Genomic DNA, 25,508 nt, shown 5'->3' with positions numbered 1-25,508 from the left:
GTCTATAACAAGGACATAAACGACACACGCAGAATTTAACCTTCATCTTTTTTATTTTCCACCTGTTTGAAGAGGCTTCTTCAACAACCACAAACCAGATTAAAATACCATCTGATTGCTCTATTTTGAGCCCTTATGTGTTGCTTTGTTTTCCACAGTATCATGTTCCATGTAGTGTGGTGTCATGTCATGGTGGTGTGATGACTCCAGTTCTTTACAGCGAAGGGGAACCCTACAAGACACAATACCTGCCAGCTTTTCTGGAGCGCCGACATTGTGCCACTGTGCCTGTTTTGTTGTTGTTTTTCTCTTTCTTTTCTGATCCTTTGTATTTTGTATTCCCAACAATCTCTCATCCTACATTACCCAGATCCTCCGAGAGCGCTCGCCTCGCTTTTTATCGTCCCGCCCCCCACTCCCTGCGCACGAACAGCCCGCAGCCAATCACAGCGCGCCACTGACAACTCTCGGCCAATCGCCGCGAGCCTCTCATTTACATACAGCCAATCGAGAGTCAAGCACGGGCGAAGATTCGGACCGTTCCGACCAATGGGAGCGCGAGGCACAGAGTTTTGGGGAGTGCATAAAATCAACATATTATCGAAGGTGCTTAGATATTGATCCTGTATTTCGAGGTAGTTCAAATTCACCTCTTTTGGCCCTTCGCGTTTCACCTCACATTTTTTCTCTCCCCCGCCCTTCCCTTCCGGCTTGGTGGAGAAGAACTCACGCGTAAAGAAGAAAAAAGAGAGAGAGAGAGAGAGAAAAAAACATGCCGAAGAGAAAGGTGAGTGTGTTTCGTGCCGTCCGGCGCACTTCTCTGTAGTTTTTCCAGGCTCCTGCGTTCGAGCGGGGGGAAATAAGCGTGTGCGCGGTTTGCGCGTCGAAGCAGGTGAGGTTGATGCCAAAGTTTGAGCTTCGTCCGGCTCCATTACGACACGTCGTCGTCGTTGGTTTTTATTTATTTATTTATTTTTTGGTTTGTTTGTTTGTTTTTTTTTCTCCCTCCCAACATTTTCCCTCCTCTCGAACGCCACGGAGCTCACTGTGTTTATAATAATGGCCGTGCTCTTGGTCGTTTTGTGTGCCACTTCCCTGTGCGCGGTGCGCACCGGTGAATGTCAGACGGACGCGTCAAATCCCCGCAAGAGACGCGCGCTTTAACGCGATTCACGATTTTTTTGTTTTGTTTTCTTGAAAGGAATGTTTAATGTTACATTTAAGGAGAGGAAGAGGGTGGAAAAATATTAAATAAATCACCACCTCTTTTTGTCTAATTTGAGCTCTTGCGAGGATGATGGACGGCAGGCGCCGGATGAGAAGAAAGGGATAAAGAAAGAGGGGCTCAGAGACAATTGCTGTAATAGATGGGGAGGGAGGGAGGGGTGGGGGGGGGGGAGGGTAAAAAAAAAAAAAAAGACCGTTGACACTATCCAAACAGAACCGCACGACGAGCTGCAGCGCATTGTATCAGTGCATTGCATGGAAACTGGCCTTTTCTGCCACCTGAAAAAAAACTGCCATTGTCTGCGCAAATGTGGCCTTTGAGGACAGAGAATGGGGGGCCGCCAGGGGCGGAGGTCGCCCACATGCAAATGATGCCGAGTGCCAACCTGCAGGCTGAACCGACAACATTTCATGTGTGCACGGTGGAGGGGGGTTGGGGGGAGGGGGGGGGGGGGGGGGGGGTGGTTGGCGGCGACGACTCCCGTCATGCGCCGTCCTCCGTCATGTGCGCCTACCTGCAGCCGGACTGCACCGCCTATTAATGAATTCATGTTTATAGTCTGTTGTTGTCCTGGGAGGGGTGTTTTTAGCCTTTCTGCATCAAAATGGAGCTTTCAGCATCATCATCATCATCATCATCATCAGACATCATCTGATAATATTTACAGTGCAGATTCATAACAGTAGAACTGTGACAGTGCAAGAGAAAAATCCTACAGAGACGATTTCAGTGGGCATTTGCTGAGCATTATGATCATCATACGCTATTTATTTTATCTAGATCTCATATCGTCATTTAACAGGCTTTCAAATAATTGTTCTGAGCCACTAGGTCGTGTCCTTGTTGCTTAAAACTATTTTGTGAGATGTAGTGTTGTTTTTTAAATTAATCAATTAATCATTCTTGGATGGTGCAATTGATCATTTTGGTGATGGATTGTGAAACAAGGCGATGGAGAAAACAGTAAATCTAGGTTTTAAGTAGTCGAAAACTATAAAATGGTATATTCATTACCGTAAATAAGGAGATAAACTTGTTCATGGTCCCACTATGATATGTGCAATAATATACTGAGAGTCAAAGTACCTTCCATGTACCAGTCTTACACTTCTTCGTATATTTATGTGTTCACTGATCAATGGAGAATTCGCTCATAATGTCAACCAGCGTTACACGATATTAGCGTGTTGGTTACCTGTTGCTTTTTTAAAAAGGCATTGGCATCGAACAAAGTGTTCGAAAATAGCAGCCAAACAGTTTATCCTCAGTTTCTTCAGTCATTTCGGTTTATTTTTTAAAGATTTTAAAGGTCAGAATTGTCAGTAGTTCTCATTGCACGTCTCAGCATGATGTTTCTCAGCTTCAGCAGCTCCACGGAATTTTACATTGTTTGTATAAGACAAGCCGACTTTATTACCTTGAAGCTCCTCTGATTGACTTTGGGGGGGGGAAACAACGCGTCGGATTCCCCGAGACATCACAGCGAAGATCGAGATTTCAGCGTCTTACAAATGTTTTTTTTTTCCCCCAAACCTAATGTGGCCGCGTAGTAAAAGCAGGTAAAGCCACGGCCTGTTTTTACCCATTCTTTTTTCTTAACACTGCCATTTATTTCCCGTAGTCTCGAGAGGGTGCCGAGGGCAAGGACGCCCCCAAAGTCACAAAGCAAGAGGTAAACACTGCGTTTGTGTGAATTGTGTGGTCGTGTCTGCGTGCCGTGTTTTGAAACCGTTTTGAGAAAGTGTGTGTGTGTGAGTGTGTGAACAGGCACATGGCAGGTTAGTCATTAGGACGTTTGTGGAGGCTGGAAAGTAGATCAGCCCACAAAGGTACAACTGATGTCTCTCTCTCTCTTTCTGTCACTGTCTCTCTCTCTCTCTCTCTCTCTCTCTCTTGTTGATCATGCCTTCCTCCTGCAGCCCACCAGAAGGTCGGACAGATTGTCATCGGTAAGTTTCGCTCTCCGCTCTCTGTCTTCACCTCTGTCACTGTCCTTTCTTTTCCTCTCCTCGGATGAGAATAAGTGTCATATTTACCAGCGCTCAGAGTCCAGTCCTCCCCCAGTTCATGGCGATCTGCATCCCCATGAACATGGCCCCTCCAGGACCCCCGACTCTGGCTCGGGTGCATCTCGTCTTTTCTCTGTCGTCTTCGTCTGGTTTCTATGTGGTCTGTCGCGACACCTTGTTGATGTGCAGGGCTGCATGATTAGTGTACGAAAAACCTCCTTTTGCTCAGTGAAACGCAAAAGAAACTTTTGAAATGTAATCGATTCGCACCAAAAACCCAATGACGTGGACGGTAACCACTACAAGTTAGCATGTGCGCTGTACTTTGCGTACGGTCGCGCAGCCCTGCCAAACAGGTTGTGCATTTCCATGTGCTGTACTTTGCATGTCGAGCCCATCCGTGGTGCGTCTTTGCATGTGCTTGTATATTTGCATGTTCACTTTCAAGGAGCAGCTTGACTGTTGGGGGACTGTTGGGGATTGAGCCTCCTGCTGCACAGGCAATAGATCAAGGAGTATCCTTTTGCATAATAAGTATGAAGTTTTCAGCAACAATTACACCTTAAAAAACAGTCTCACTTCACTCAGGTAGCAGCTGCTACATTGATCAATCGGCTTTTTAAAGTCCCACCCACCACTATAGCTTGGGTTATAGGGCTAGATCATGTGTAGTTTAGTAAAATCATGGCTGTAGCTCGCCTATGCAGTTTAATTGGACTATTGTCTTTGTCCTGGTATACAGGACAGACAAAAATTCCAACTGCATTTTATATCTTAATTTTATATCTGTAATTTATTGCAGAGTTTTATTTGCTCTCTTTGGCCAGGTTCACTGTAAAATCTCTGGTGTCACATTACAAATAAAGGTCAAGTTTAGAGGAGAGAAAAAAACAAAAACTAAGTAAGGCCATGTTGACATGACAACACTTTCAAGTAAAAAAAACTTTTGTTGCGTTTAGGGTGTCTGTTTACACGACTGCGATGCTCGGAGTCACAGAACTATTTGAAAATGGCTCCCAAGGTGGAACTTTTTGAAAACAATCCACCTCTGTGGAAAGGGAACAAAATGCAACTTTTCTGTAACGCTGGCCTCAGCAAGCAGTTTTCCTGCCTTATTACATCTACGTTACAGTAAAAACACACACCTGAACAACTGTTAATTCACAGAATATCACAGAAATGACCAGAATAAGATTTATTTGGAAATCTTTCCGACTTTCTACGTTATTTTATTCCCCACATACAAGCAGAATGAAGGCAAAAACAGGACTTACATTGTTTGTATGTCATGTTGTAAACCTTTAGCAGCAGTGGATGTACTGTCGGTGCATTTTTGCAGGTACTGTCAGTTTTAAAAGTGCCCAGGTCTCGGTACAAAGTGACTGTAAAAAACAAGGAACATTTACTTTTTCTGGAAACATTGCAGGTGTGGGGAAAGTCTCAAATAAAAGAAGTAATTTAGAAAGGCCAATACAGCTCAGCAATAGCCAAGTGAATGTAGTGAGTCTTGAAAATAATTTATTGTCTTAATTAAATATCAGAAAACGTTGAGCCTGAGCATTAAATCTCTTGAAACTCTCAGTGTTTGCAATTCCATATTGATTATTCATGCTAAACTAACTGTCTTTCATGTGTAACATAAGTTTAGTGAGATACTATTTAGGAAAGCATGCATGTTTCATGCTAATCGTTTCATCTTTGCATGATTTCATTTAACTTTTTAGCAGAATCTCAGATACATTTTTAATTTTTTTTTTGGTATATTTGTGAGTTTATTGATTCTTTGCAGTTTAAATATAACGCACACCTTCAGTTTTTAGGTGCATTGTTAGAGATTTCACAAGAGACACAAAGATATTCTGAGAAGCCATCATGTGATTTAATTCGATCACAGCGGTGTTACTGTAGCTCGTGGCTTCAGGGTAACGTGGTTCACACTCAGCAGTCTGGAAAATGTCTGCAACAAAACTTCCTCGCCGCGAGCAGCTCCAACCCCCCCCCCCCCCCCTACCCAATCTGATAAAATCATTGCACAATAGTCTGAGGTCAGTTTTAGACAATTCTGATATTTAAAATTGCTAAGCATGACAACATTGTGATTGGCCATTATGTGGGAAATACAATAGGAGCATTTCATCATTAATAATATTCATCTTGGGATCCAGGGAAGACATTCAATCTTCCAAGAGCACTGCAGTCATCCTCATAAAAGTGCAAAGTTTGGCTTAAGCAACGTTATTTTAAAAAGTTCTAAATAAGGATCCATGGGACAAGTCGTGCTTGACCACAAAGTATGCACACCGGAAATGACCAATTCTCTCTCTCTTTTTAAAAAAAATAATTTGCAGAAACCTGCTCCACCCAACCTGGAGGTCAAACCCAAGAAGGCCATCGTGAAGGTAAATCCTCAGTATGGAAACATACAAACAGAATGGGACAGCAGTTGAGACTGAGCGGTATCGCGAAGGACACCGGCGTTTATATGTCGCTTGTGTTGTGCAGAAGGTGGCAGATGATAAGGGTGCCAAGGCAAAGAAAGGCGGAGCCAAGGGCAAGAAGGACGACGGTCCCGCCCAGAACGGGGAGACCAAGACCAATGAGGTATGAGGAAAAGAGGAGTTCGAGGCATTTATCACGCCGAAAATGTACATTCAACCAATTAATGACCTCTTGTTCCCCTTGTCCTTGTGTTGCTCCATAACCCAACACATACTTATTCCTTACGACTAAACCTACACACACACACACACACACACAGATCTATGTGTCTCGTCCGTCTGTCAGCGTGTCCTCCATCAGAAGCATGGCCCCCTCCATGATGTCAGTGAGAGGGCAGAGTGAGACAGTCAGAGTTAAGGGTACGACGGAGTGCTTCTAATCCACCTTTGCCGTGCGTGTGGACACTAACACAGGTTAAAGGCCTTAAAGGACCGAGGCGTCGCAGTACCTACGCCCTCGTATGGAAAACAAACATCGTTGGTATTTTGTACGCGTGAAACTAACACCAGTGGACTATTAGTTAATCTCTGTGTTGAAATTGGTGTGAGGAACTATTTTAAAAGAACTAACTCCTGTTTGAAATTCTGTGTTTTGCCAGCTAATGTCTCCTAATAGCTTTATATGTACCGAGCGAGCATAAAGGTGGGATCACTCTCAATGGTGGTTTAATCCTCACACTGTCTACATGCCGAAGTTTAATGAGAAATGATGGGAGATTATTTTCCTTTCCAGTGTTCAATTACAACAAAGTCAAAACTGTCCCCTTTACTATTAAAATCTTAAAGTGCCACATTATTTCAAGGTTAACCTGGTATTTATCAGACTATATTATAAACTGCGGATTTATTTATTTATTTATTTATCTACTCCAAACCACTGCTGCATTACATTTGACCTTAAAAACTTAATTATGTATTAAAGCCCAGGCAGGGTTGTTCAGGTCACTTGTCAGATTTCTTTTCGAAGCTCAATCAAACAACCCGCCAGCTTCGATCACTTGGGTTTTGTATTGAAACGTTAACCAGTTGAGCCTTTGCAGACTCAATGGACTCAAGTCCCAATGAAGGTGTTTCTAAGCCGGTTGGATCCGACTGCAGGTAAGTCATGGCGACGCACCTCCACCTGTGTCTAAAAGCTTCTCACCTCTTCTTGCTCGCAGGAAACTGAAGCGGCAGAGGAGGCGACCGAGGAGAAGGCGTAAAAACACCACGGGCGCGCCCGTCAACTCGTCCCCTCTGACTCCATGGCAGCAAAGCATCTTTTTTTACTGACGATTTTTGTACCATGCTGATTTTTTTTTTCCTTTTTTTTAAACTTATGATAGTTAGAGACAGACAGCCAGCAGCCCCACCCCCCACCCCATCCCCCCTTGTATCTCTATTCAACAGATGGGCAACTTTCTTGCTCTTAATTACTAAATGACTGAATATATGTTAAGGCCGGAAAAAGATTTAGGGAAATTTACAACCACTTGTTGGCCACACAGTGGTGTAGTGGTTGCCTCATTGGTGGTTGCTTGGTCATCATAGCTCCCCCACCTAGTACTGAATTTAAAAAAAATTTGCGTGTGTGCTTCACAGAGCTCAAAGTTGACCCATCTCTGCTGTACAGTGTGCCGCTTCTAAACCAGAAAGTCATTTCGGAGCTGTTTCATCAGACGGCTGCAGATGCTTCTTTATATTGCCTGACGGAGGCTGTAAACACGGCGGTTATGATCTCTGGACGATTAAAGTTGAATTCTTGCGGGTGTGGATGCGACAACGCTTCCACTGTCACCATGGGGAAGATCTGCAGCTCCACAGACATGTTTTTAAGTTTTCAGGTTCACCCTCACCGTGTTTCACATAGCTCCTTTTGTACTTGTGTGCTGGAGTGAATGTGTCTGTTGGTCTCTTGTGTTTGACTTTGTTCCCCTCCCGTTATTTCTTTTCTTTTTTCTTTTTTTCCCCCTTTTCCCCTCCACTTGAACGCCTTGTCCCGCAGCAGAGTGACATAGCAATAATGAGTGGTGCTTCTGTTCTAGACGGCTCTATTGGCTTTGGACCCTCTGGGCTTCTCTGACTTTCATCCTGTTTGGAGAATATTTTCAAATAAAAGAAAAAGTTGATGTCACATGAGAGTTTGTACCCTTTTTTTCTTTGTGTGTGTGTTTCCTCACTTATTAACCTTTTGGTTAAGCATCCGTAATTGTTCATCTATCGTTGCGCTGGCGTTTCCAGTGTGTGCTCTAATCTCTCGTCAGACTGCACATGTATGAGGCCAGAGTTTCTTTTCAATGCATTTAGGTTTACCAGCACACAAAGCCACTGTCTGCACACAGCTTTATGTGTGTGTGTGTGTGTGTGTGTGTGTGACAGGTCGCCAGGGGCACGTGGCTGTGTTAAATACAACTGCTGTGTCAGGAAGTGAAAGGTCAGCAATTGCCAGCGCGTTGAGACCTGTGAAATGATAATTCTCTCTTCATTACCGGACCGACTGTCGCTCACCATCAAGGTCCAATAACCGTCTTTTTACGGAGGATTCTCCATCAGGATTGTGAAGCAACAATTTATTTGACCTTTTAACCCCTTTCACCAAGCCACTAAGTTCATGCGCTAAACGCAGGCGTGTCAAACACATTTTAGTTCAGGCGCCACATAGAGTCAAATTTGATCTTGACTGGGTCACGCTGGTTATACGATAACCTTTCAATTTAAACTTTTTACATTTTTCTCTGCTGTGGTGCAGAGTATATGCGATGAAATTGTCTATATTTTCAGCACAGTTAAACAATTACTACTGACAATTAGTGCAGTGTCGACATGGAGACAATTTTAATGATAACCTCTGGTGCGAAATACAGTGAAATGTCCAAATTGCTTTTCTTTATAGCTGTTCTATTATGCATGTTTTTACAAACTCGTCCTGGCAGCATGGCTTTGAGGCTAATGCTAGTCTGCTATCTTTCTTTAGGATCTTTAGTGTTGTGTTCTGTCGGCTACTCTAAAGAAATCTGTGGGAAAAAAAACTTTTACAGTTTGCTTGGTGGTTTGTCGGGCTGCTTTACACTTTATGCCAGTGTAAAATATATTTACAATATCTCTTACAATTTTTAAAAAAACAAACAAAATCATTGGCTTCTCACTAGAGTAGAGAGATGTACAATCAAACTAAATCCCCACGTGTGTACAGCTTCCGGAGTCATGTGGTGAAAACCAAAGCTATTTCATATAAAACATATAAATTCACATGAGAAATTTGAAGGAAAAAAAAAGGTTTATTGACAAATTGTGTTGTGTGAGAGATTAGATCAAGGAATGTCAATGGATTTTTTGTTGTAGATCACTGTTTAGAGTGAAAGAATCTGTGAATCGGATTACATTCTGCTCCTGGCCTCTGACTCCACCATGGCCTCTGTGTCTGGCTGAGCGGGACAGGGTGAGGTTGCCTCCTTGTGGTTTGCCGGGGTTCAGGGCAATTGGTAAAAAAAAAAAAAACCCCAGCTCAAGCAGGCTGGATCAATAAGACTATATATTAACCTTTAAAAACTTTTAATGAATCATTGTTTTTAGTGCCAACAACTATTTTGTTTCCGCATAACCTGACCAACCTGATGTTGTTGTCTCCTGGCACAAAACAGTGAGCACTTTCCAAAGAGTCACATCGTCTCTTTGAAAGCCACATTTTCAGATTGAATTTCGTTGCAACTAAAAATGCTCAACTTTGTGCTTTACTTTGCTTTTCTAATGACACGGAGTCATATTATCACAGGAATTCCTTTCAGTTGGTCATACGATGCTATACGATACGGTATGATATGATATGGCTCGATACTGTATGATACAGTATGATTTTGGCATGATACAATGCAAAATGATACTATATGATACAATGTGAAATGATACTATATGATACAGTACAATATGATATGATACAATATGACATGATAAGATACAATATGACATATTGATACAATACAATACAATACAATATATTGCTAACTTCCCTTGCCATTCACTTTTTAGTTCTCATCTTCAGTGTTGTGTTCTATCTGTTACTAAAACCAATGACTGAATTTGGAACTCTAATAACTTTTTTTGGAAATTTTTTTTATTATCTTTGTCATTTTTACACTTTTTTTAAAAACTTTAAAATAAGCGCTTGACACTTCTAATATAAATTTTTCCTGTCATGAAAATGCTTGTCGCACTATTCATTTGCTATTAACTATTCCAGTTAGTCAGAGATCCTGAAATGCTGTACACCTGTTGCCATCGACCTGGCACTGTGTGAGCGGATGAGTAGTCAGTGTAAACAAGTGGGAGTAAAGAAACGAGAGCAAAACTCGTGCTTCCTCCCAATGTAAAATAATACACCCACCTTTCACAGGAAAGCAGTGGGCGGTACCTTTGCTATTGAAGACCTCACTGTTTTGTCAGTTTCTGTTCATCTGGTGTGATTTTCCAGTGTTTGGCATTGGCCAAATTAAATGACTCTGCAATAATGCAATGTAATAGAAAATATACTTGCAAAAAGGAAAAAAAAAACACAATTCTGTAGAAAAGATCTCGGCCCTCATTGATAAATAAATACTAATTCAGACATAATGCAGCTATAACATGTACATGTTGAACTGTTCTTGAAAAAGTCACACACAGTTGTTTTTTCCCCCAAATGTAAAATAATTGCCTCATCTAATTGAATAAAACAATAACTGCATGTTAATGGATGTTCACGGTGCAACGTCTGTTTAATATCAAAGGAATTAGGATGGAGTACATTGTGCTATTTTGAATTTCATCCATCATCCGTGTTTCCCAGCAACAAATCTGTTTAGCCCAATGTCTCCTGAACTGGTTGTATATATCAGGACTGTTGTTTTTACGCAAACCATTGCATTTCCTATGCAATCAGATCAAGCATCAGGGTTATTTTTAGCTCAGAAAATGGAGTATACATCAAGAAGAAGAAAAAACAAGATTCAAAAGATGCCAAGCAGAGAAACATAAAATTACTCTTTATGTCTGAATTGCCACTCTAGATTGGTACTCTTAATTTCATTGTGCGGAACACAATAGCATGAAAGCATTTTAAATTTTACACTGAAGCGTCTCAAAATTATGGAGTATAACAGACAGTTAGAGTCTGTAAGACCACGACTAGTGTCTCTGTCAGATTTGGTTGTATTTTGTTTTGTTAACTATCAAACACATACTTCCTTGTTTGCTACAGCTATTGAGGGCCGAGACACAATTTAGTTTTACATGATTTTTTTGGACTACTGCTCTGTGACACTTTTTCTCAGAGTCCCAGTCTGTCTGGAAATCATAATTACATTTTCTAAATTCCGAGTTCAGTAAATAAGTAAATAAAAACTCAGTTTTCTCATTAACCTTCTTTTTCTTTTTCTATGAAAGGCTCATTTTTACGAGGTAACAATTAGCTCTCCTGGCGAAGACACAGCCAATGATCTCTAACTGGCTTATAACGTGGGAAAATGTGACAATTTTAGATTTAATAAAGATTATAAAGACAGTAATTTTCATTTGATCCAGGTTTTCTCAGCGACATCTTGAGGGCCGGTCAAGCAGGGCTGAAGATGTCCAGGTCTACATTATCACCTCAACACCTGCACACATTCATGCTGATCCGTAACAAAATAGTGAACAATATTTTTTAAGCTGCACCAGTTAGTGTGATATATTCTTTTTTTTACTGTTCCACATAGATGTAGAGATATCGCACTTTAACTTTTGAGTTGTTGGCTCCCTGAAGGTAATTTCATCTCACAGTCCTGTGTGGGCGCATTTGACTAAAGAAAAAAAAAAAGAAAATCGTCTCATTGCAACTGAAACACCTGAACACATACATGCTGATTCTGAAGTACAGAGGAAGAAAATAGTGAGTAATAAATAGTATATACTTTCTTTTTTTTTACTGCTCCACGTAGATGTGAAGATATCTCACTTTAATTTTAAGTTGTTGGCTCCCAGAGCTACTGTAACAAAACATAATATAGCCTCGGATAATTAATAAAGAAATCTCAGAACAATTCGAAAAAGGAAGCTGATATCAGTAAGTAATGATTACTTATGTGTTTATTTGCTTTTAATAAAAAGGAAAAGGAGACATTTTATGTGGCTGGCTGGGCTGCATTGTTAGCGCAGACCTGGTAAGGCCCCCGGGGGGCCATACGTGGCCCTTTGGCTGTGCTTGACTGGCCCTCAGGGTGTCACTGGAAAAATGCATATGAAATTAAAGTTAGTGTGCTTGATGCATGCACCATTTTATTACATCTAAACAGTATTTTTTTTTATTGACCATTGATGCATAATGAGTGGCTTCATGGCAAAACAAACAACTGTTACCAAGCAAATTTGGTGGATTTACTGAACTCCAAATTTAGAAATATGTAATCATGATTACAAGACAAAGGCCTTATTTACACAACAACGTTTTCAAGTGAAAACGCAAACCTCTTTTTTTTGTGTTCCCGTGCTCGGAGCCACTGAAAACACAACTTTTTGAGAACAGCTCCCATGGTGGACTTTTTCACAACATTCCAATGCAGTAGTCAAATGAGTGCAACTTTCTGGAAACCTTTGGGCTCTACAGTGCAAACACACCATGGTTGTATCAAATGTGTGCAAGTAGAGGGACAATAACAACGATGCCGGTCTCATGACTCCCAGTTGATTTTCTCCGACATCGTTTTCAGTGTGACTGCCTTGGATGTTTTCAAAACGTTGTTGTGTAAACAGGGAACTTTTCCTAAAATAAAACTGCAGAATGGTGTGTTTTGTGCTTGAAATGTTGTCCTGTAAACTGGGCCCTAAAATAGTGACACAAACTGCCTTTTTTTAAAAATCAAGATAAATCTTGAGCAAACTTCATGTCAACTTATATCTCAACCCTCACAAGTAGTGTGAATTTATCATGTGGCCTCTTGAAGAAAATTAGTGGCCCCTCCCTGTTATAGAGGGGTTATTACTAAATAACATAACACTTACATAGTCTGCATAAATAATAAGATAATAAGAATTAAATGTCAAAATCAGCACAGATGTGCCTCTGGGTTGTTTTTTTCTTTCTTTCACACCACTGATGCTGGGGTGGAAACAAGAGGAAGTGTGCTGTCATGTTCTTCCTCCATTATCTTCCCTGATGGTCTATGTTGCATCTCCACTGCCATTAAATGAGTGTAACTCAGAGGGTTTCATTCATTAAGCTGCATTCCCCTTCTTCTCCAACCCTTCCCCCATTTTACTGCCTGCCACTATTTGGAGGAGAAATGGACGACTTCCCCACCAAACGGCTCCGGGAGAGAGAGTGGGTGTGTTAGCTACACATTTTTATTACACTCGGAGACGCGACCAGAAGGAAATAGCAGTAAATTTGCAAGAAAATCGCCATTTTTATTTTTTTAATTATTTGGGGAAAGCAAAAGAAATACAAGCTGAAAGCGGCGAGAACGGCTGTAAATCACCCCCCCTCCCTCTCGCTCATATTCTACATCCGCAAGCGGTAAATATAGAGAAACACGACGAGAATTACAACTTGTTAATCCGCGGTGACGTTTGGGATGTTGTGTGATGAAGCGGTTATTAAAAAAAAAACGTAATAAAGTCGAAAGAAACAGGCTTTCTGCGGCAGTGTGTCCTCTCCTTCAGCAGGCTGCCATTTCTACCTCCCCTCTACACTAAACGCGCGTGAGACACTCCGCTGGTATCCTTCCGCAGAGGGCTTGCGCTTTTTTTTTTTTTTTACCCTCCCCCGTTTGAGGGGGAGGGGGAATCCAACAAACACGCGCGTAAAAGCGACTGACCGCAACTGAAATTCACAGAGGGGGCTAATCAACGTTTTCGAGGTTTGTTCCGCGCAAAGAGAAGCCCTCGCCGCGAGGGACGAGCCGCGCCGCGCGCACTAGTTCGCCCGCGCGCGGAGGACTCCCGCGCCGAGCCGGGACTCGGTGTGAGCTGAATGGAGGCAGCCTCTTCCTGGTGGATAAACAGTGACAGCTACAGGGCAGCCACCTAGACCCACCACTCAGCTCTCTGCCGCTGCCCTGGCAAACAACACCAAAATGGCTTCAGACAGTACACACATCGCGCAGTTGACTTCTGGTGAGTAGGGGAGATCGGGGAACGTGTCACGGTCGTGTTAATACCCCCACAGTTTCCTTTCGGTGCCCTCTTTCTAACGCAGCTCCCGTCCCTCTTCTCCCCCCTCCAACCACACCAGAACTGTACTTCCTAATAGCCCGGTTTCTACAAGCTGGACCGTGTCAGAAAGCAGCCCAGGTTGGTGTTTACGCGTTTCGGGACAATTTATAATCCGTGCGGGATCGTCACGAGGTGTGATTTTTGTGTGTTTCCATGCCGTTTTCAGACCCTGATAAGGGAGGTGGAGGAGAAGGAGGTAAGCAAGGCAGCAGTGGGAGAGAGAGATGCTTCTCCGCACTGTACTTTGTCATGTCGCGTTCGCGGCGGGATTGATCGTTTTCTCTTATTTTTTTTAAAAAACATCAACACATTCACGAACCTGGATGATCACGGCCGACACTTTTTTTTGTTTTTTTTTTCCAAACCCCAGCTGCTGCCCAGAAGGCTGGACTGGACGGGGCAGGAACACCCCGGGACCTACGAGAATTTGGTAAGGGTGGTGAAGCTGTATAAAAGTTTTTAGAGAGCAAAATAAAAATTGAATTTCCCGCAATTTTTAAATCAGGTGGTAGAGAGAAGTAGAAGAAGAAGGAAAAAAAAAAAAGCCCCCCAAAAATATAGGGGGGGTTGCAGGTTGAGGGACTGGTGTGTGGAGCACCCGGTGCCCGGCGTCGCAGCCCCCTGTGCGCCCTGCCTGCAGGAGTTCGGGTGCCATGCATGTCCAAAAGGTTGCAATAGTTGTTGGAGGGGGGGGGAGAAAAAAAAATGTGTGTGAAATGTTGATACGTCATGAGTGTTGTGGTGTAGGAGCGCCAGGATCCGGAGGAGGGACTCCCTGCGCCACAAGCCACACGGCCATGGAGGCGCTCTTGTCCTGCAAGAAGCATAATTTTGTGTGCACGGTTGCTTGAAACACACACATGGGGGGGCAAGAGTTAGAAGACATATTCTAGAATATAAACAGTATATTCAGTAAAGTTCTCCAGTTTGAAGCTGCTGGTCGGGCTGTTTGTGGAGGGTTTCGGATGGGTTTTTTTTGGGTTGTTTTTTTTCCCCCCGGTACTTCATGCAAGCCTGGCTGGAAAGAGGAGAGGACATGAGCCCGCGAGGTAACGCCGAGTTGACGTTTTTTTAAAATTTTTTATAATCGCGTTATTAATTCTGAGCGCTAATTGTCATGTAAACAAACGGACGCTCGCCCGGACGCGCCGTTTACGCATGGGGGCGTGGATTGAATTCATCATGGCTCACATTTTTACGTCTTTACCCACCTCCACTCGCCGTGGATTCTTTTTTTTTGCTATTTTTGTGCCGTTTTACAAGTTTGATTTCATTATTATTATATATTAAAAAAAATTATCGATGCCCTATTTATTTCTTATGCGTTTTTACGCGTGTGGATTTTTTTTTTATTCCTCCTCCCTCACCCACACGCTCAGGAGAGGTTTAGCCAAGGCGAGATTGCATGAAGTGTGGATGTAAATGTATATTAAGAGATTATTAACAGCGTCCCTGTGTGTTTTTCCCCCCCTCCTCTCTCTTCCTGCTTGGCTCACTGGGCTCTCCGTGCCTCCTCCTCCGCCTCCCCCTCCTCCCTTCCCCAGCCGTTCAGCCTGCCTCCCGTCTTTTGTGCATAATTTTCCGTATTAAAAAAAAAAAATACTGCAGAGGGTTTTTAATTATTAGACCAAATAGAAAACGAGGGGGGTTGTAAGTGTCTGGGGCGTTTGTAGGTGGACGTCTGGGCTGCTGCTTTAGAAAAGGGGGGGTTGGGCAGCAGAGATGGAATAGTTTCTATGATATTGTAATAATTAACTATAATTAATTGGGGCTAATTAATTAAGGCGGATTAATTAGAGTCGTCGTTATTTTTTATTTTGCATTTAGAGATAACCCAAAGCAAAATGCGCGGTTAACGTTGGTGTATTATAAAAAAGGAAACGATATTTGTTGCCTTAAATGTGTTTAAACTATTTGATTCATTTTTTAAAGAAGGGCCCCCCTTTTTTCAACATGGCGCTGCGTTTTGGATCGTTATTAATCCGTGTCAGGGGGTGTTTTGATAAAGGTGAGGTAGATTTGTAGTTGTAGTGTTGGTTTTTTTTCGTGATTTTTTCCCCCGAGCCGTGTGTTTTGAAGAAAAGGCGATAAGAGAAAGTGTCTGGAATAGTGGTGTGCAGGACCATGTGCTTTCTGCTGCTGCTGCAGTTGTGGCTGGGGGAGTGCTTGTCTATTACAGCTGAGCTGAGGAGCAAAGAAAATGGAGTAAATTGTTATTGCACATCACTCAGTCTATTTGTGTGCATGCATGTGCGTGCATGAGAGGGGCTCTGATATGCGCTTATAGAAACACTGATCACGTCTCTGAACCTGCAAGGGTGTTGAAAGCAATTAAGGGGTCATTAATTGTTGTGTGTGTGTGTGTGTGTGTGTGTGTGTGTGTAAGAAATGGAGGTACCTTGTATGTATGTATGTGGCATAATTGTTTAATTTCAGGCTTATTTGACCTCGCTCATATTTAAATCAGATGTGTCTGAAACAAAGACGATTACTGCGGGACTGACTCAAATTAATATTTTAGAAAAAGGAAAAAAAAACAAACAAACACACGGCTGTCGCTTCTCTGCTGTGTCCGCTCATGTAGGCCACGCGGGTGTGTGTGTGTGTGTGTGTGTGTGTGTGTGTGTGTGTCTCCTCTCCCATGTGTCAGTGGGATCACTGTGTTTATTGCTACGTGGGCTTCACGCGCACGTTGCATGCCACGCCCCCTCCATTCCCTGCTGCTCTCAGCTGGAAGTCTGTTCACATAAAAAGCATATGATTTCCAACTAAATCAAATCTTTAAAAAAAATTTTTTTCTATATATATGAATTCGTGCGGTATTATATATTTAGTTCAGGTATATTGAATGCGTATTGTCAATGTGTGGGCGCCCTGTGTGAATGAATGAATGTGTATTTGCGTATTAATTTATTACAAAAATACATGTATTTCATGACATTCTTCATTACCACACACTTGCACACAAACACTTGACCTTGTTTCCACATCCAATTTTGTTTGTTTTACTTGGAAGAGCTTGTTTGTTTTTAGTCGAAGAGTATGCAATTCAAAAGATGCATATGAAGAAACTAATCTTTTGGTTTGTAGGTCACATTTTCCAAATCTTTCATTTTGCTTTTAAAGAGTGCCTTAAAATGTTTTCGTCTCTCAGATTTGAATCTTTTCGCATTTCTTGTAGTTGTGTTCATCCCGGCTTTTATTACTGCAGTCGCAACAGTAAAAAAAATAAAAAAATAAAGGGAGAACTAGTAAGGGGGTTTGACATCTTGACAAGAACAGCCATGGGCTGTTATTTCAGTTTCCCCTTCTCTTTCAGGTATGATGTTTGTGTGTGTGTGTGGGGCGTTCTGTGGTGATTCACGGCTTTACTGCGAGCTCACTCCAGTGTCCTGTGCACAGGTGAAGCTCTACAGGCACATCGCTCCGGACCACCTGCTGCAGGTCTGCTCCAGAATATGTCCGCTGCTGGAGACCGAGGTCCCCGCCAGCGTGCCGGGACTCACCAGTCTGCTGGGGGCCGGCAGGCAGAATCTCCTCCGCACTGCCAAGAGTAAGAGGCAAATGCAGGAATCGGGAACATGCGCCACTGTCATGTACAGACGCAGAAACGCAGCCTGTCTTCGTAGTGCATGCGTGTCAGTCTATATACACTTTACACACTCTTTATTAGGGTTTTTATCGAAGCCGATCTGGATCTGCGTTACACGCAATGTGAGCATTTATGCGTGCGTCCTGCATCTGTTTTTTTTTTCTTTCTTCCAGGCTGCAAGCATGTTGTGTGGAAGGGCTCGGCGTTGGCTGCGCTGCATTGTGGACGACCACCGGAGCCGCCTATTATTTACGGAAGTCCTCCCAATATTGGTAAAGCAAGCATTTGAGTTGTCTTCTCTTGAAACTCTCCCGCTGTTTCTCTCTTTGATATTCAGTCAGTGAGCCATGTCGACACCGATGTTATTGATGATTAAGAATCAGAGGTATTTTTGTACACAAAGTCGAGTCAGGTTTTTTTAAGTACATTCTTTCAGTATATTTTTTTCCGATTTGATTGCACATTTTGTTTACGCGGCTGTGCTTTAATTCATACGCTTTCCGTGACTTCCAGTGGAGACCGGCTTCGGCCGTCGACTGAACGGCTCCTATCGCCTCCGGCACCTCCTGCCCACCGCCGTGTACCAACACATGAAGATGCACAAGAGGATCCTGGGACACCTGTCGTCGGTGTACTGCGTGACTTTCGACAGGACGGGACGGCGCATCTTCACCGTAAGGCGCTCGCGCTTCCCGGCGTCTCGTGCGTCGGGACCCGGCTCCTCTTGTTCAAAGTTCAGGTCGAACCCCGAGCGGCGGCGGCGGCGCCGGGCTCGTCGTGTGCTGCGATTGTTACGACGTGTGGTTTTTTTTCTTCGCGAGCATCTGTGTCCCACGTTGTAACAGTTCTGGTTTGAGTAATTACTGTTTACTTTTCTGCGGTTGGGATACTTTTACACAGTGGCTCGATGCTTTATACAGTCTAAAGGAGGAATTCACCCATTTTTGTTTGGGTTTTTTTTTGGTTTGTTTTTTGTTTTGGTGATAACGTTGCAAATGAGGAAATTCCCTCGGGTTTCCAAAGTGAGGAGTTGACCTTTGCCCTCCCGGCGCTGGTTTTGTGGCTGCCTTATCAGCAAGTAAAACATTTGGCATTGTGTTAAATATTGAACGAGCGATGAGACAATGTTGATTTAATGTCGCCGTCCTTCTGTTTGGATCCTGGAGTCAAACACTGCCTGCTGCTATACACCATTTTCAGCTTTCACTTCTTAAATCTCTAAAAATGGCTGGCTGCTGAGAGGGAGGGCGCAAGGGAGGGGATGGATGGGGGGGTGTAGATTGACTCGCTCTCTCTTTTCCTGATATCTCTCGCTCGTTTTCTCTCCCCCATCCTCATCTTATGCTGCCCCTCCTTTGTTCCTTTCTCTCCGTCCCTCTCTCTTCTCTTTCCTACCCCCCCCCCCCCCCCCTCCTCTTTCGCTATTTCTCATCATAACTGGAGAAAATGTTTCCTCTGAGGCGCTGGCTAAGTGCCAGAATTAAAATTCATTCTTGGTCTCCCTCACTTTCTCTCCCCCTTTTTCTCGCCACTCATTTTCTCTTTCGCTCTCTCTTGCCGTCTCCTTTCATCACGAGATCATTTATTTATTTATTTATTTCCTTATTTTTTTTGGTTCTCCTCTTGTCTTTTTCACTCTGCTGCATTCACCGGCAGATTGATTGATTACGGTGTGTAGTAGCTTGTGATCATTGACTTTGCCGAGCAGCTGCGTGCGGGTTGGGTTAAACGATTGATTGGGAGACAGATTGATTGGTGTAATGTACATGTGGAGACGGCTCAGAGCTCATTATCGTGGACATTTGAAAGGACAATATAAGACTAGTGGCTCGGGTTTGTTTGCCCCTGGTGACACCGGATGAGATTTCCTCTCCAGCGATAAGAGAGCCTCTCGTCAGGTCCGAGCAGTCTCCTATCTGTCTTTTCGCCGTTGCAGTTTGTCCTTTAGCCTTTTTGAAATCACTCTCGGATTTGTTTGCGATCAGGTCACTGAGAATTACAGCTGCTCTCGGGTTTTTCTTCCGCCGGCTGTGCAGTGAGGGATCGTTGTTCGAGGCTGATACCGTGTTTTGTTTTCTCAAACATTTTGCCGACACGGAATGATGTAATTTCAATGAGTAGGGTTGCAAGGTGGCGGTGCAGTGGTGAGTACTCATGTCCAATAGCAAAAAACAATCTCAGTTTTGGAAGCAGTTTCCTCCCTGAATATGTCCACGTGGACGAGCGACCTGTCTTGCCTCAACTGGGATCCTCTGCAGCCCATCGTGTCCACGAGTCGGATAAGGCAGTTTAGAAGATGCACGGATCGTCATTGGGTCTAAATTTTTCACACTTCTTAAATGCACTTCTATTAATTCCGGACATTAAGTGTTTCCGCGTGACGACGGTCACCTGTTGGTTCTCAAACAAATTCTGAGATCCTAATCAAGGCGCTGAGACGTCTGGCACCGTGTTGAATCACGAAACATTTTAACACCCCAACAAGTTGGATCACAGCCAGGAATTTTTCAGCAGAGTCCCTGAAGGCTGTTTTCATTGTTGCACTGCTTTGATGGAGGCCTCGATGGTGCATTTTTAACATCGGCTAAAGACTTCGAAGGCAGCGGCCTGTAGTCTTAACAACCCCACTCACTGGATTATCATTAAGCCATCACTTTCTGATGCATTGTTGCAGCATTTATTTTGTTGCGATTTAAAAAAAACAAAAAAACAAAATAGAAACATTTTGGCTGAACTGTTGTTTTGTTATAAGCCCTGCTTCAGCTCTTGTAAGTGGAAACATCTCACAACCTAGCGAGGCCTCGGCCAAGACATCTGTGTTCCTCTATAGTCAGTGATTTGTTTGCTCTTCAATGCAGTCCTACTTTATCTCAGCTGGACAGGTGAGCTTGCACACTACAAGTGATGTCTATTTAATGGCGCTGCTTTTTCTTATAATTCAGTATTTTATTTAGTCCCCATAAACAAAACAAACTGTGACTCATCGACAAGTCAAAGGCTGAATATCCCTCAGCAAAACACTTCAACACGTCAATACAATCTGACGAGTAAATCTTCCTCTTATCACAACGGTGTTGTTTGTGGAACAGCAGCCAGTCATTTTCAATATACGGTTATATTCGTATGTTTTTGTTCTGTTTTATTTTTTCTTTACAAAGCTTCACTTTATCAATCAGGATTATTGGGGACCGGAGTCAGTCGGGCCCTGTTCACACTTTTCCATATCGTGCATTCCGGGCTGATCACTTGAGTTCGGCTTGTGCCACTACCTCTTCATCACTTCCGCCAAAATGTCAAACGGCCCGGCGTGCAGTTATTCTGTCCCCAGACAATGGCGAGGTCGAGCGAAGAAAAACGGAGACGCTTCTCGAGCTACTTCAGATGTTATAAACAAAAAACACGACACGGCTTGATGATGTATTTTTTCCCACTGTGACACTGTCCTGGAGCGGATTTGCAAAGCAGGAAGTGGTCAGAGTGACAGCTCTTTGCTACCTGTTTACATTTGGTGACCTGAAATGGATGTTAATATTGCCAGGTGTAAACTGGCCCACAGCTATATTCACACTTGCAGGCTCTTGGCCTGAGGCAGGAAAGGACAGCGTCTGGACAAAACCGACGAGAGACCATGGAAACTCCACAGGAAAATTTGTTAGTAACCACCACACCACTATGCGGGCTGCAGCTGTGACCGTCCCTTATATTTTGGTGGACTGGTATTTTGTTTGGTCTGTTGGTGAGACTTGTTATTTCAAATCTGCCCATTTGCATTATGTCAGGGGTGTCAAACAAATCTTATTCGAGGTGCCACACGCAGCTCAATTTATTTAATTCTGAGTGGGCCGGACCGGTGAAATTGTGCCATAAGAAAATTCATATTTAAGCTTTTAAGTTCCCTGGAAAGATTGAAGATGCTTCTACTTTCAGATTGTGTGAGATTATGTTCCGGTTTTTGTCTGACATTTCCCGTTATTTGCTAATCGGTCGCGTGAAGCTTGAAAGGAGTACAAGTGTTGTCCTATTTTGTGTATTTAGTGTTAATATTCATCTTCTTATTTCAATTGGGCACGATAATGTAATGGAAGTCTGAGGTTGAAAATGACACGGTTTCACCTGGATGAATGTGTCTATCTGACACTATTTAAGAAGATAATAAAAAGTGAATTAACAAGTGTGAGGTATTCTTAATGGACTCAGGTGTATTTTATGTCCTCTTTGTGGTTTAAAAGAGCAGCTCAGGCTCTTTACTGGTGCAAGCAAACCAAATCTGACTGAGATATCCTCACACAATGGCAAAGTCTGCCCATTCTGCTGTGCTCTCATTTTATCCGTGTTGTAAATTCGATTTGCATATTATTTGGTAATAATAATCCGAATAGTGTGCACGTAAATACAACGACGTTCTGTTGCTGTGAAACGTTCACTGTCACGTTTTCTGTCAAGGCGCAGCCTGATCGTTCGTCTATTTTTGCTTCTGAGGACTCCAAAGTCCCTGTTTTGTTTATCTTCCAACTTTGCCAATCTGCCGACAGTCTAGTCCTGCAGCGTGCCCAGATACATTTCAAAAAGACTCTTTTGAACTTGACAAGTTTAATTCGTGCTTGCTCGGGAAACGTTGCCCAGAAGCAAGATGCCGTCGCAGGCTCACGTCTCACGACGGCGGGGCTTCTCTGTTCTTCGTCTCCTTCTCAGGGCTCCGACGACTGCCTGGTGAAGATCTGGGGGACGGACGACGGGCGTCTGCTCGCGACCCTGCGCGGCCACGCCGCCGAGATATCCGACATGGCCGTCAGCTACGAGAACACCATGATCGCGGCGGGCTCCTGTGACAAGACCATCAGAGTGTGGTGCTTACAGACCTGCGCCCCGCTGGCAGTGCTGGAGGGACACGCAGCCTCCATCACCTCACTGCAGGTAGGAGCTTCGTGTGTGTTTCTGTGTATTTGGTTATACACAAGACTTTAATTATCTCGTGTGTGTGTTAGTAACATTATTAAACAAGACAGAAAAACTGGTTAGACTGAAACAGATGTGTTTTGATCTCGAGCCACGTTTGTAACCCGACACGGCAAGAAGTGCTGACTGTTGTTCTGTGAACCAACTTTGACATTAACTTTGCACCACTGTTTTCCTGTGAGGCTGAAGACTGTTTGAAATCGTCACCTTATCCACTGGTTTCAGAATCATCACTCTTTCAGCCCTTTAAACGTTAGTCTTTTATTCTAAGATGTCTTTGAAGGATATTTAAAGGCTTTCAAACTTTGTAAAGTGACGTGTGCAGTTTGTATTAATTACAATTGAAAAGAATTAAACTGACTAAAATGAGATGTGTCACCATATGTAATTGGGATTTTTTTTTTGCCTGTGGATTTGAACAAATCTATAGCTGCGTAATTATATTTGTAATATCACATTTTATGGTTATGTGCTATCACATGTCATTAAACCGTGATCAAAACACTGATAAAAGATAATCATCGCCATAAAAGTGACAAGAAACAGCTATATAACTCTAAATATGACTTCCTACAATATATTTATATGTATTTGAAAAAGGAACAGTTGTGATATAACTTTATGAGATCAAGCTCACTTTTGCTTTCTTTCAAATCATGATAATAATATGATTTATTTTCACCAGCTTTCAAAACACCCAAGGTCAATATACAATGCAAAGAAGTGAAAATCAGTCGTACTAAGAAAAAAACCCATTCACGTTTGTAGCGAACCGACAAGGATTAAGATGGAAATGCTCGTTTGAAAAGGTACATTTTTAGAAGATATATAAGCGTCAATCAGATGCACTGACTGGAAGTCCTTCATGTACCAAAGAGACGGGCTGCAACACATGACAGCAGCGCTTATATCAATGTACAACTCAACTACGTCGTCATGTTTTCAATACTTGGTAATTTTCTTGCGGTTATTAGTTTAGAAACGGAGCACCATGACCATGAAAGGGTTAATGCAGTGCATCCGGAGGGGTCAAAGGTCAGGGGCACCTCAGATTATCCTTCGGCTTTGTTCGTGTGCACAGAGGTGTCATGTTAATGCTGATTAATCGGACTTGTTTATGGGTTGCTTCTGTTTCAATTCATTTCCAATGTGTTGCTTCCATCATGTTGACAATGGATGAACAATAGTGTGATTGTCAATATACTTTGGTGAATGAAATATAACGTTTTACCAATCTACCAGCCACTCACTTTCTACTTGTGCGAGTGGCAGTGAAAGCAAATTTAAGCTGTCATTTAAATTCGGTTTAACATGTTAAAGTAGGTCACATCAAGATATAAGACAATATTACTCAGTACTATCAGATATCCAATATGTAATAAAAAGCTGTTTCTTTGTCTCACAGGCAGACAAATTCTTGCAGTCGGTTATTTCCATAACAGTATTTTAATATCATGTCTTTACTATTTTTAGAACTGGGTAGAAGTAAATGTGATTTACTCCAAACAAAGAGAGAAACACACATCCACATCAGTCACGAGTTTTAAATAAAACATTAAGTTATAACGTTTTCTGATTGGGGGGGGGAACAAGCTTTATCTGAGCTAAATGTGCAAAACACGTTTCTGCTATTTGTTAATGTGCGTGTTTATTTAAAGCCTTGCTATTGCGATGGCTCATTTACATAGATGTTGATTGTGCTCAGTTTTTTTATTTTTTTTTGCATCGCTATTCAACTTGTGTCCTCTGATTTGGTTGCGTTTGCAGTTTTCTCCTCTGTGTTGCGGCTCCAAGCGCTACCTGTCCTCCACCGGCGCCGACGGCACCATCTGCTTCTGGCAGTGGGACGCACACACACTCAAGTTCGGGTGAGAAACACTCAACCAGTGTGTAGTAAGATATATATACATATATGTGTGTGTGTGTGGGGGGGAGGGGGTCGATTTTATGCACATAAAGGTTTTTTGGTCGTACGTTTGGACGCAAAGGTTTCTATGTCGCTGAAAGGCATTATTCAAAAATGTGTGAAGGAAACATAAAACCACACAGACCCGGAGTGGATTGTTTCAGATTGAATATCTGCTGTGTTTCGTGTGTGTGTGTGTGTGTGTGTGTGTGCGTGTGCGTGTGTGTGTGTGTGCGTGTGTCCAGTCAGAGGCCCAGTAAATTCACAGAGCGCTCCAGACCTGGCGTCCAGATGATCTGCTCCTCCTTCAGCGCAGGTGAACACGGCTCGCGTTTGTCCTCTACAGTATCTAAGAAAACACATGTGCACAATTAGGCCGAGTTCACACTTGCGAGCCGCCTCTGCTTCTCACGCATACGTTGTGGGATGAGCTCGCTTCAGTTTCCCGGAGGCTTCTGCGATGCCATTGCCCTCGAAAATTTAACACGTATTGACACGTTTGGAAAAAAAACACCCGACTCTAAAACTCATGAAGCATCTGACTAAACTTTGAATCGTGACAAAGTCAACATTTGCGCCGCGCTAATCTTTTGGTTTTCGCATCCAGGTGGGATGTTCCTCGCCACAGGGAGCACCGATCACATCATCCGGGTTTACTACTTCGGGTCGGGTCAACCGGAGAAGATCTCTGAACTGGAGTCGCACACAGTGAGTTTGTTCAGGAGATGTTTGACACAGAGAAGCTCTAAAATATGTTTTGCTTTGATGCAGAGTTTACTTCTTGAGCTCCTGAGCACTAACCCCCAACTCACTGTTAAATTTCATTGTATCAAACAGTTCTATTAAGAAGAATTGAGTTTGGCAGAAAGACGTTTATTGTTATTCCCCGTGTGCAAAATGGGGGGCTGTGCCAAATCATATTCTCTTTACTAATGTTGCATATATTAAAGAATTAGATCATTGTATTTGGCATTATTCTGATTTGCTAATGTTGCTCAATATAAAAGTGCGCACAGTAACATTGAGTTCTACTGTCTCAATCTCATAAAGAATATTTTAAGTAAAATGACAAACATTTATGCTGAAATAGTATTTTATAGCCATGGCATTTTTTTAA

At 42.8% G+C, this 25,508-nt stretch overlaps 2 protein-coding genes across 4 annotated transcripts in view; both read left to right on the top strand.

Annotated features, from left to right (window-relative positions):
* The first annotated feature begins 589 nt into the window (after positions 1–589).
* hmgn3 (high mobility group nucleosomal binding domain 3) lies at positions 590–7,848 on the top strand. 3 transcript variants are annotated; one of them, XM_080514326.1, is made up of 7 exons: positions 590–787; positions 2,850–2,900; positions 3,148–3,177; positions 5,586–5,636; positions 5,740–5,838; positions 5,996–6,095; positions 6,896–7,848. In XM_080514326.1, the coding sequence occupies exons 1-7, from the start codon at positions 773–775 to the stop codon at positions 6,901–6,903; spliced, it is 354 nt and encodes a 117-aa protein (XP_080370452.1). In that variant the 5' UTR covers positions 590–772; the 3' UTR covers positions 6,904–7,848. The 3 variants fall into 3 exon arrangements, with proteins under 3 accessions (XP_080370452.1, XP_080370453.1, XP_080370454.1); XM_080514327.1 differs by lacking the exon at positions 3,148–3,177; XM_080514328.1 differs by lacking the exon at positions 5,996–6,095.
* A 5,847-nt stretch (positions 7,849–13,695) lies between these two features.
* Positions 13,696–25,508, top strand: part of phip (PHIP subunit of CUL4-Ring ligase complex) — a gene marked incomplete at its 5' end in the record, with an annotated part of 34,508 nt that continues 22,695 nt past the window's right edge. The window contains 12 exon segments of the mRNA XM_080514273.1: positions 13,696–13,748; positions 13,750–13,838; positions 13,957–14,015; positions 14,104–14,133; positions 14,308–14,367; positions 17,340–17,490; positions 17,703–17,801; positions 18,043–18,203; positions 22,222–22,443; positions 24,253–24,353; positions 24,637–24,707; positions 24,999–25,099. Of these exon segments, the coding sequence (XP_080370399.1) occupies positions 13,696–13,748; positions 13,750–13,838; positions 13,957–14,015; positions 14,104–14,133; positions 14,308–14,367; positions 17,340–17,490; positions 17,703–17,801; positions 18,043–18,203; positions 22,222–22,443; positions 24,253–24,353; positions 24,637–24,707; positions 24,999–25,099 (1,197 nt within the window).

Source organism: Blennius ocellaris, assembly GCF_963422515.1.
Source record: "Blennius ocellaris genome assembly, chromosome: 18".
NCBI classification, from domain to species: Eukaryota; Metazoa; Chordata; class Actinopteri; order Blenniiformes; family Blenniidae; genus Blennius; species Blennius ocellaris.
Note: the sequence above shows the minus strand (reverse complement) of the source record. Positions and strands in the feature narration are given on the sequence as shown.

What these genes read in the sequence shown, in the direction of transcription:
- hmgn3 (XM_080514326.1), top strand. An exon ending in CCAAAGTCACAAAGCAAGAG is followed by an intron (nt 2,901 to 3,147) that starts GTAAACACTGCG and finishes TTCCTCCTGCAG; the next exon opens with CCCACCAGAAGGTCGGACAG. An exon ending in GGTCGGACAGATTGTCATCG is followed by an intron (nt 3,178 to 5,585) that starts GTAAGTTTCGCT and finishes AATAATTTGCAG; the next exon opens with AAACCTGCTCCACCCAACCT.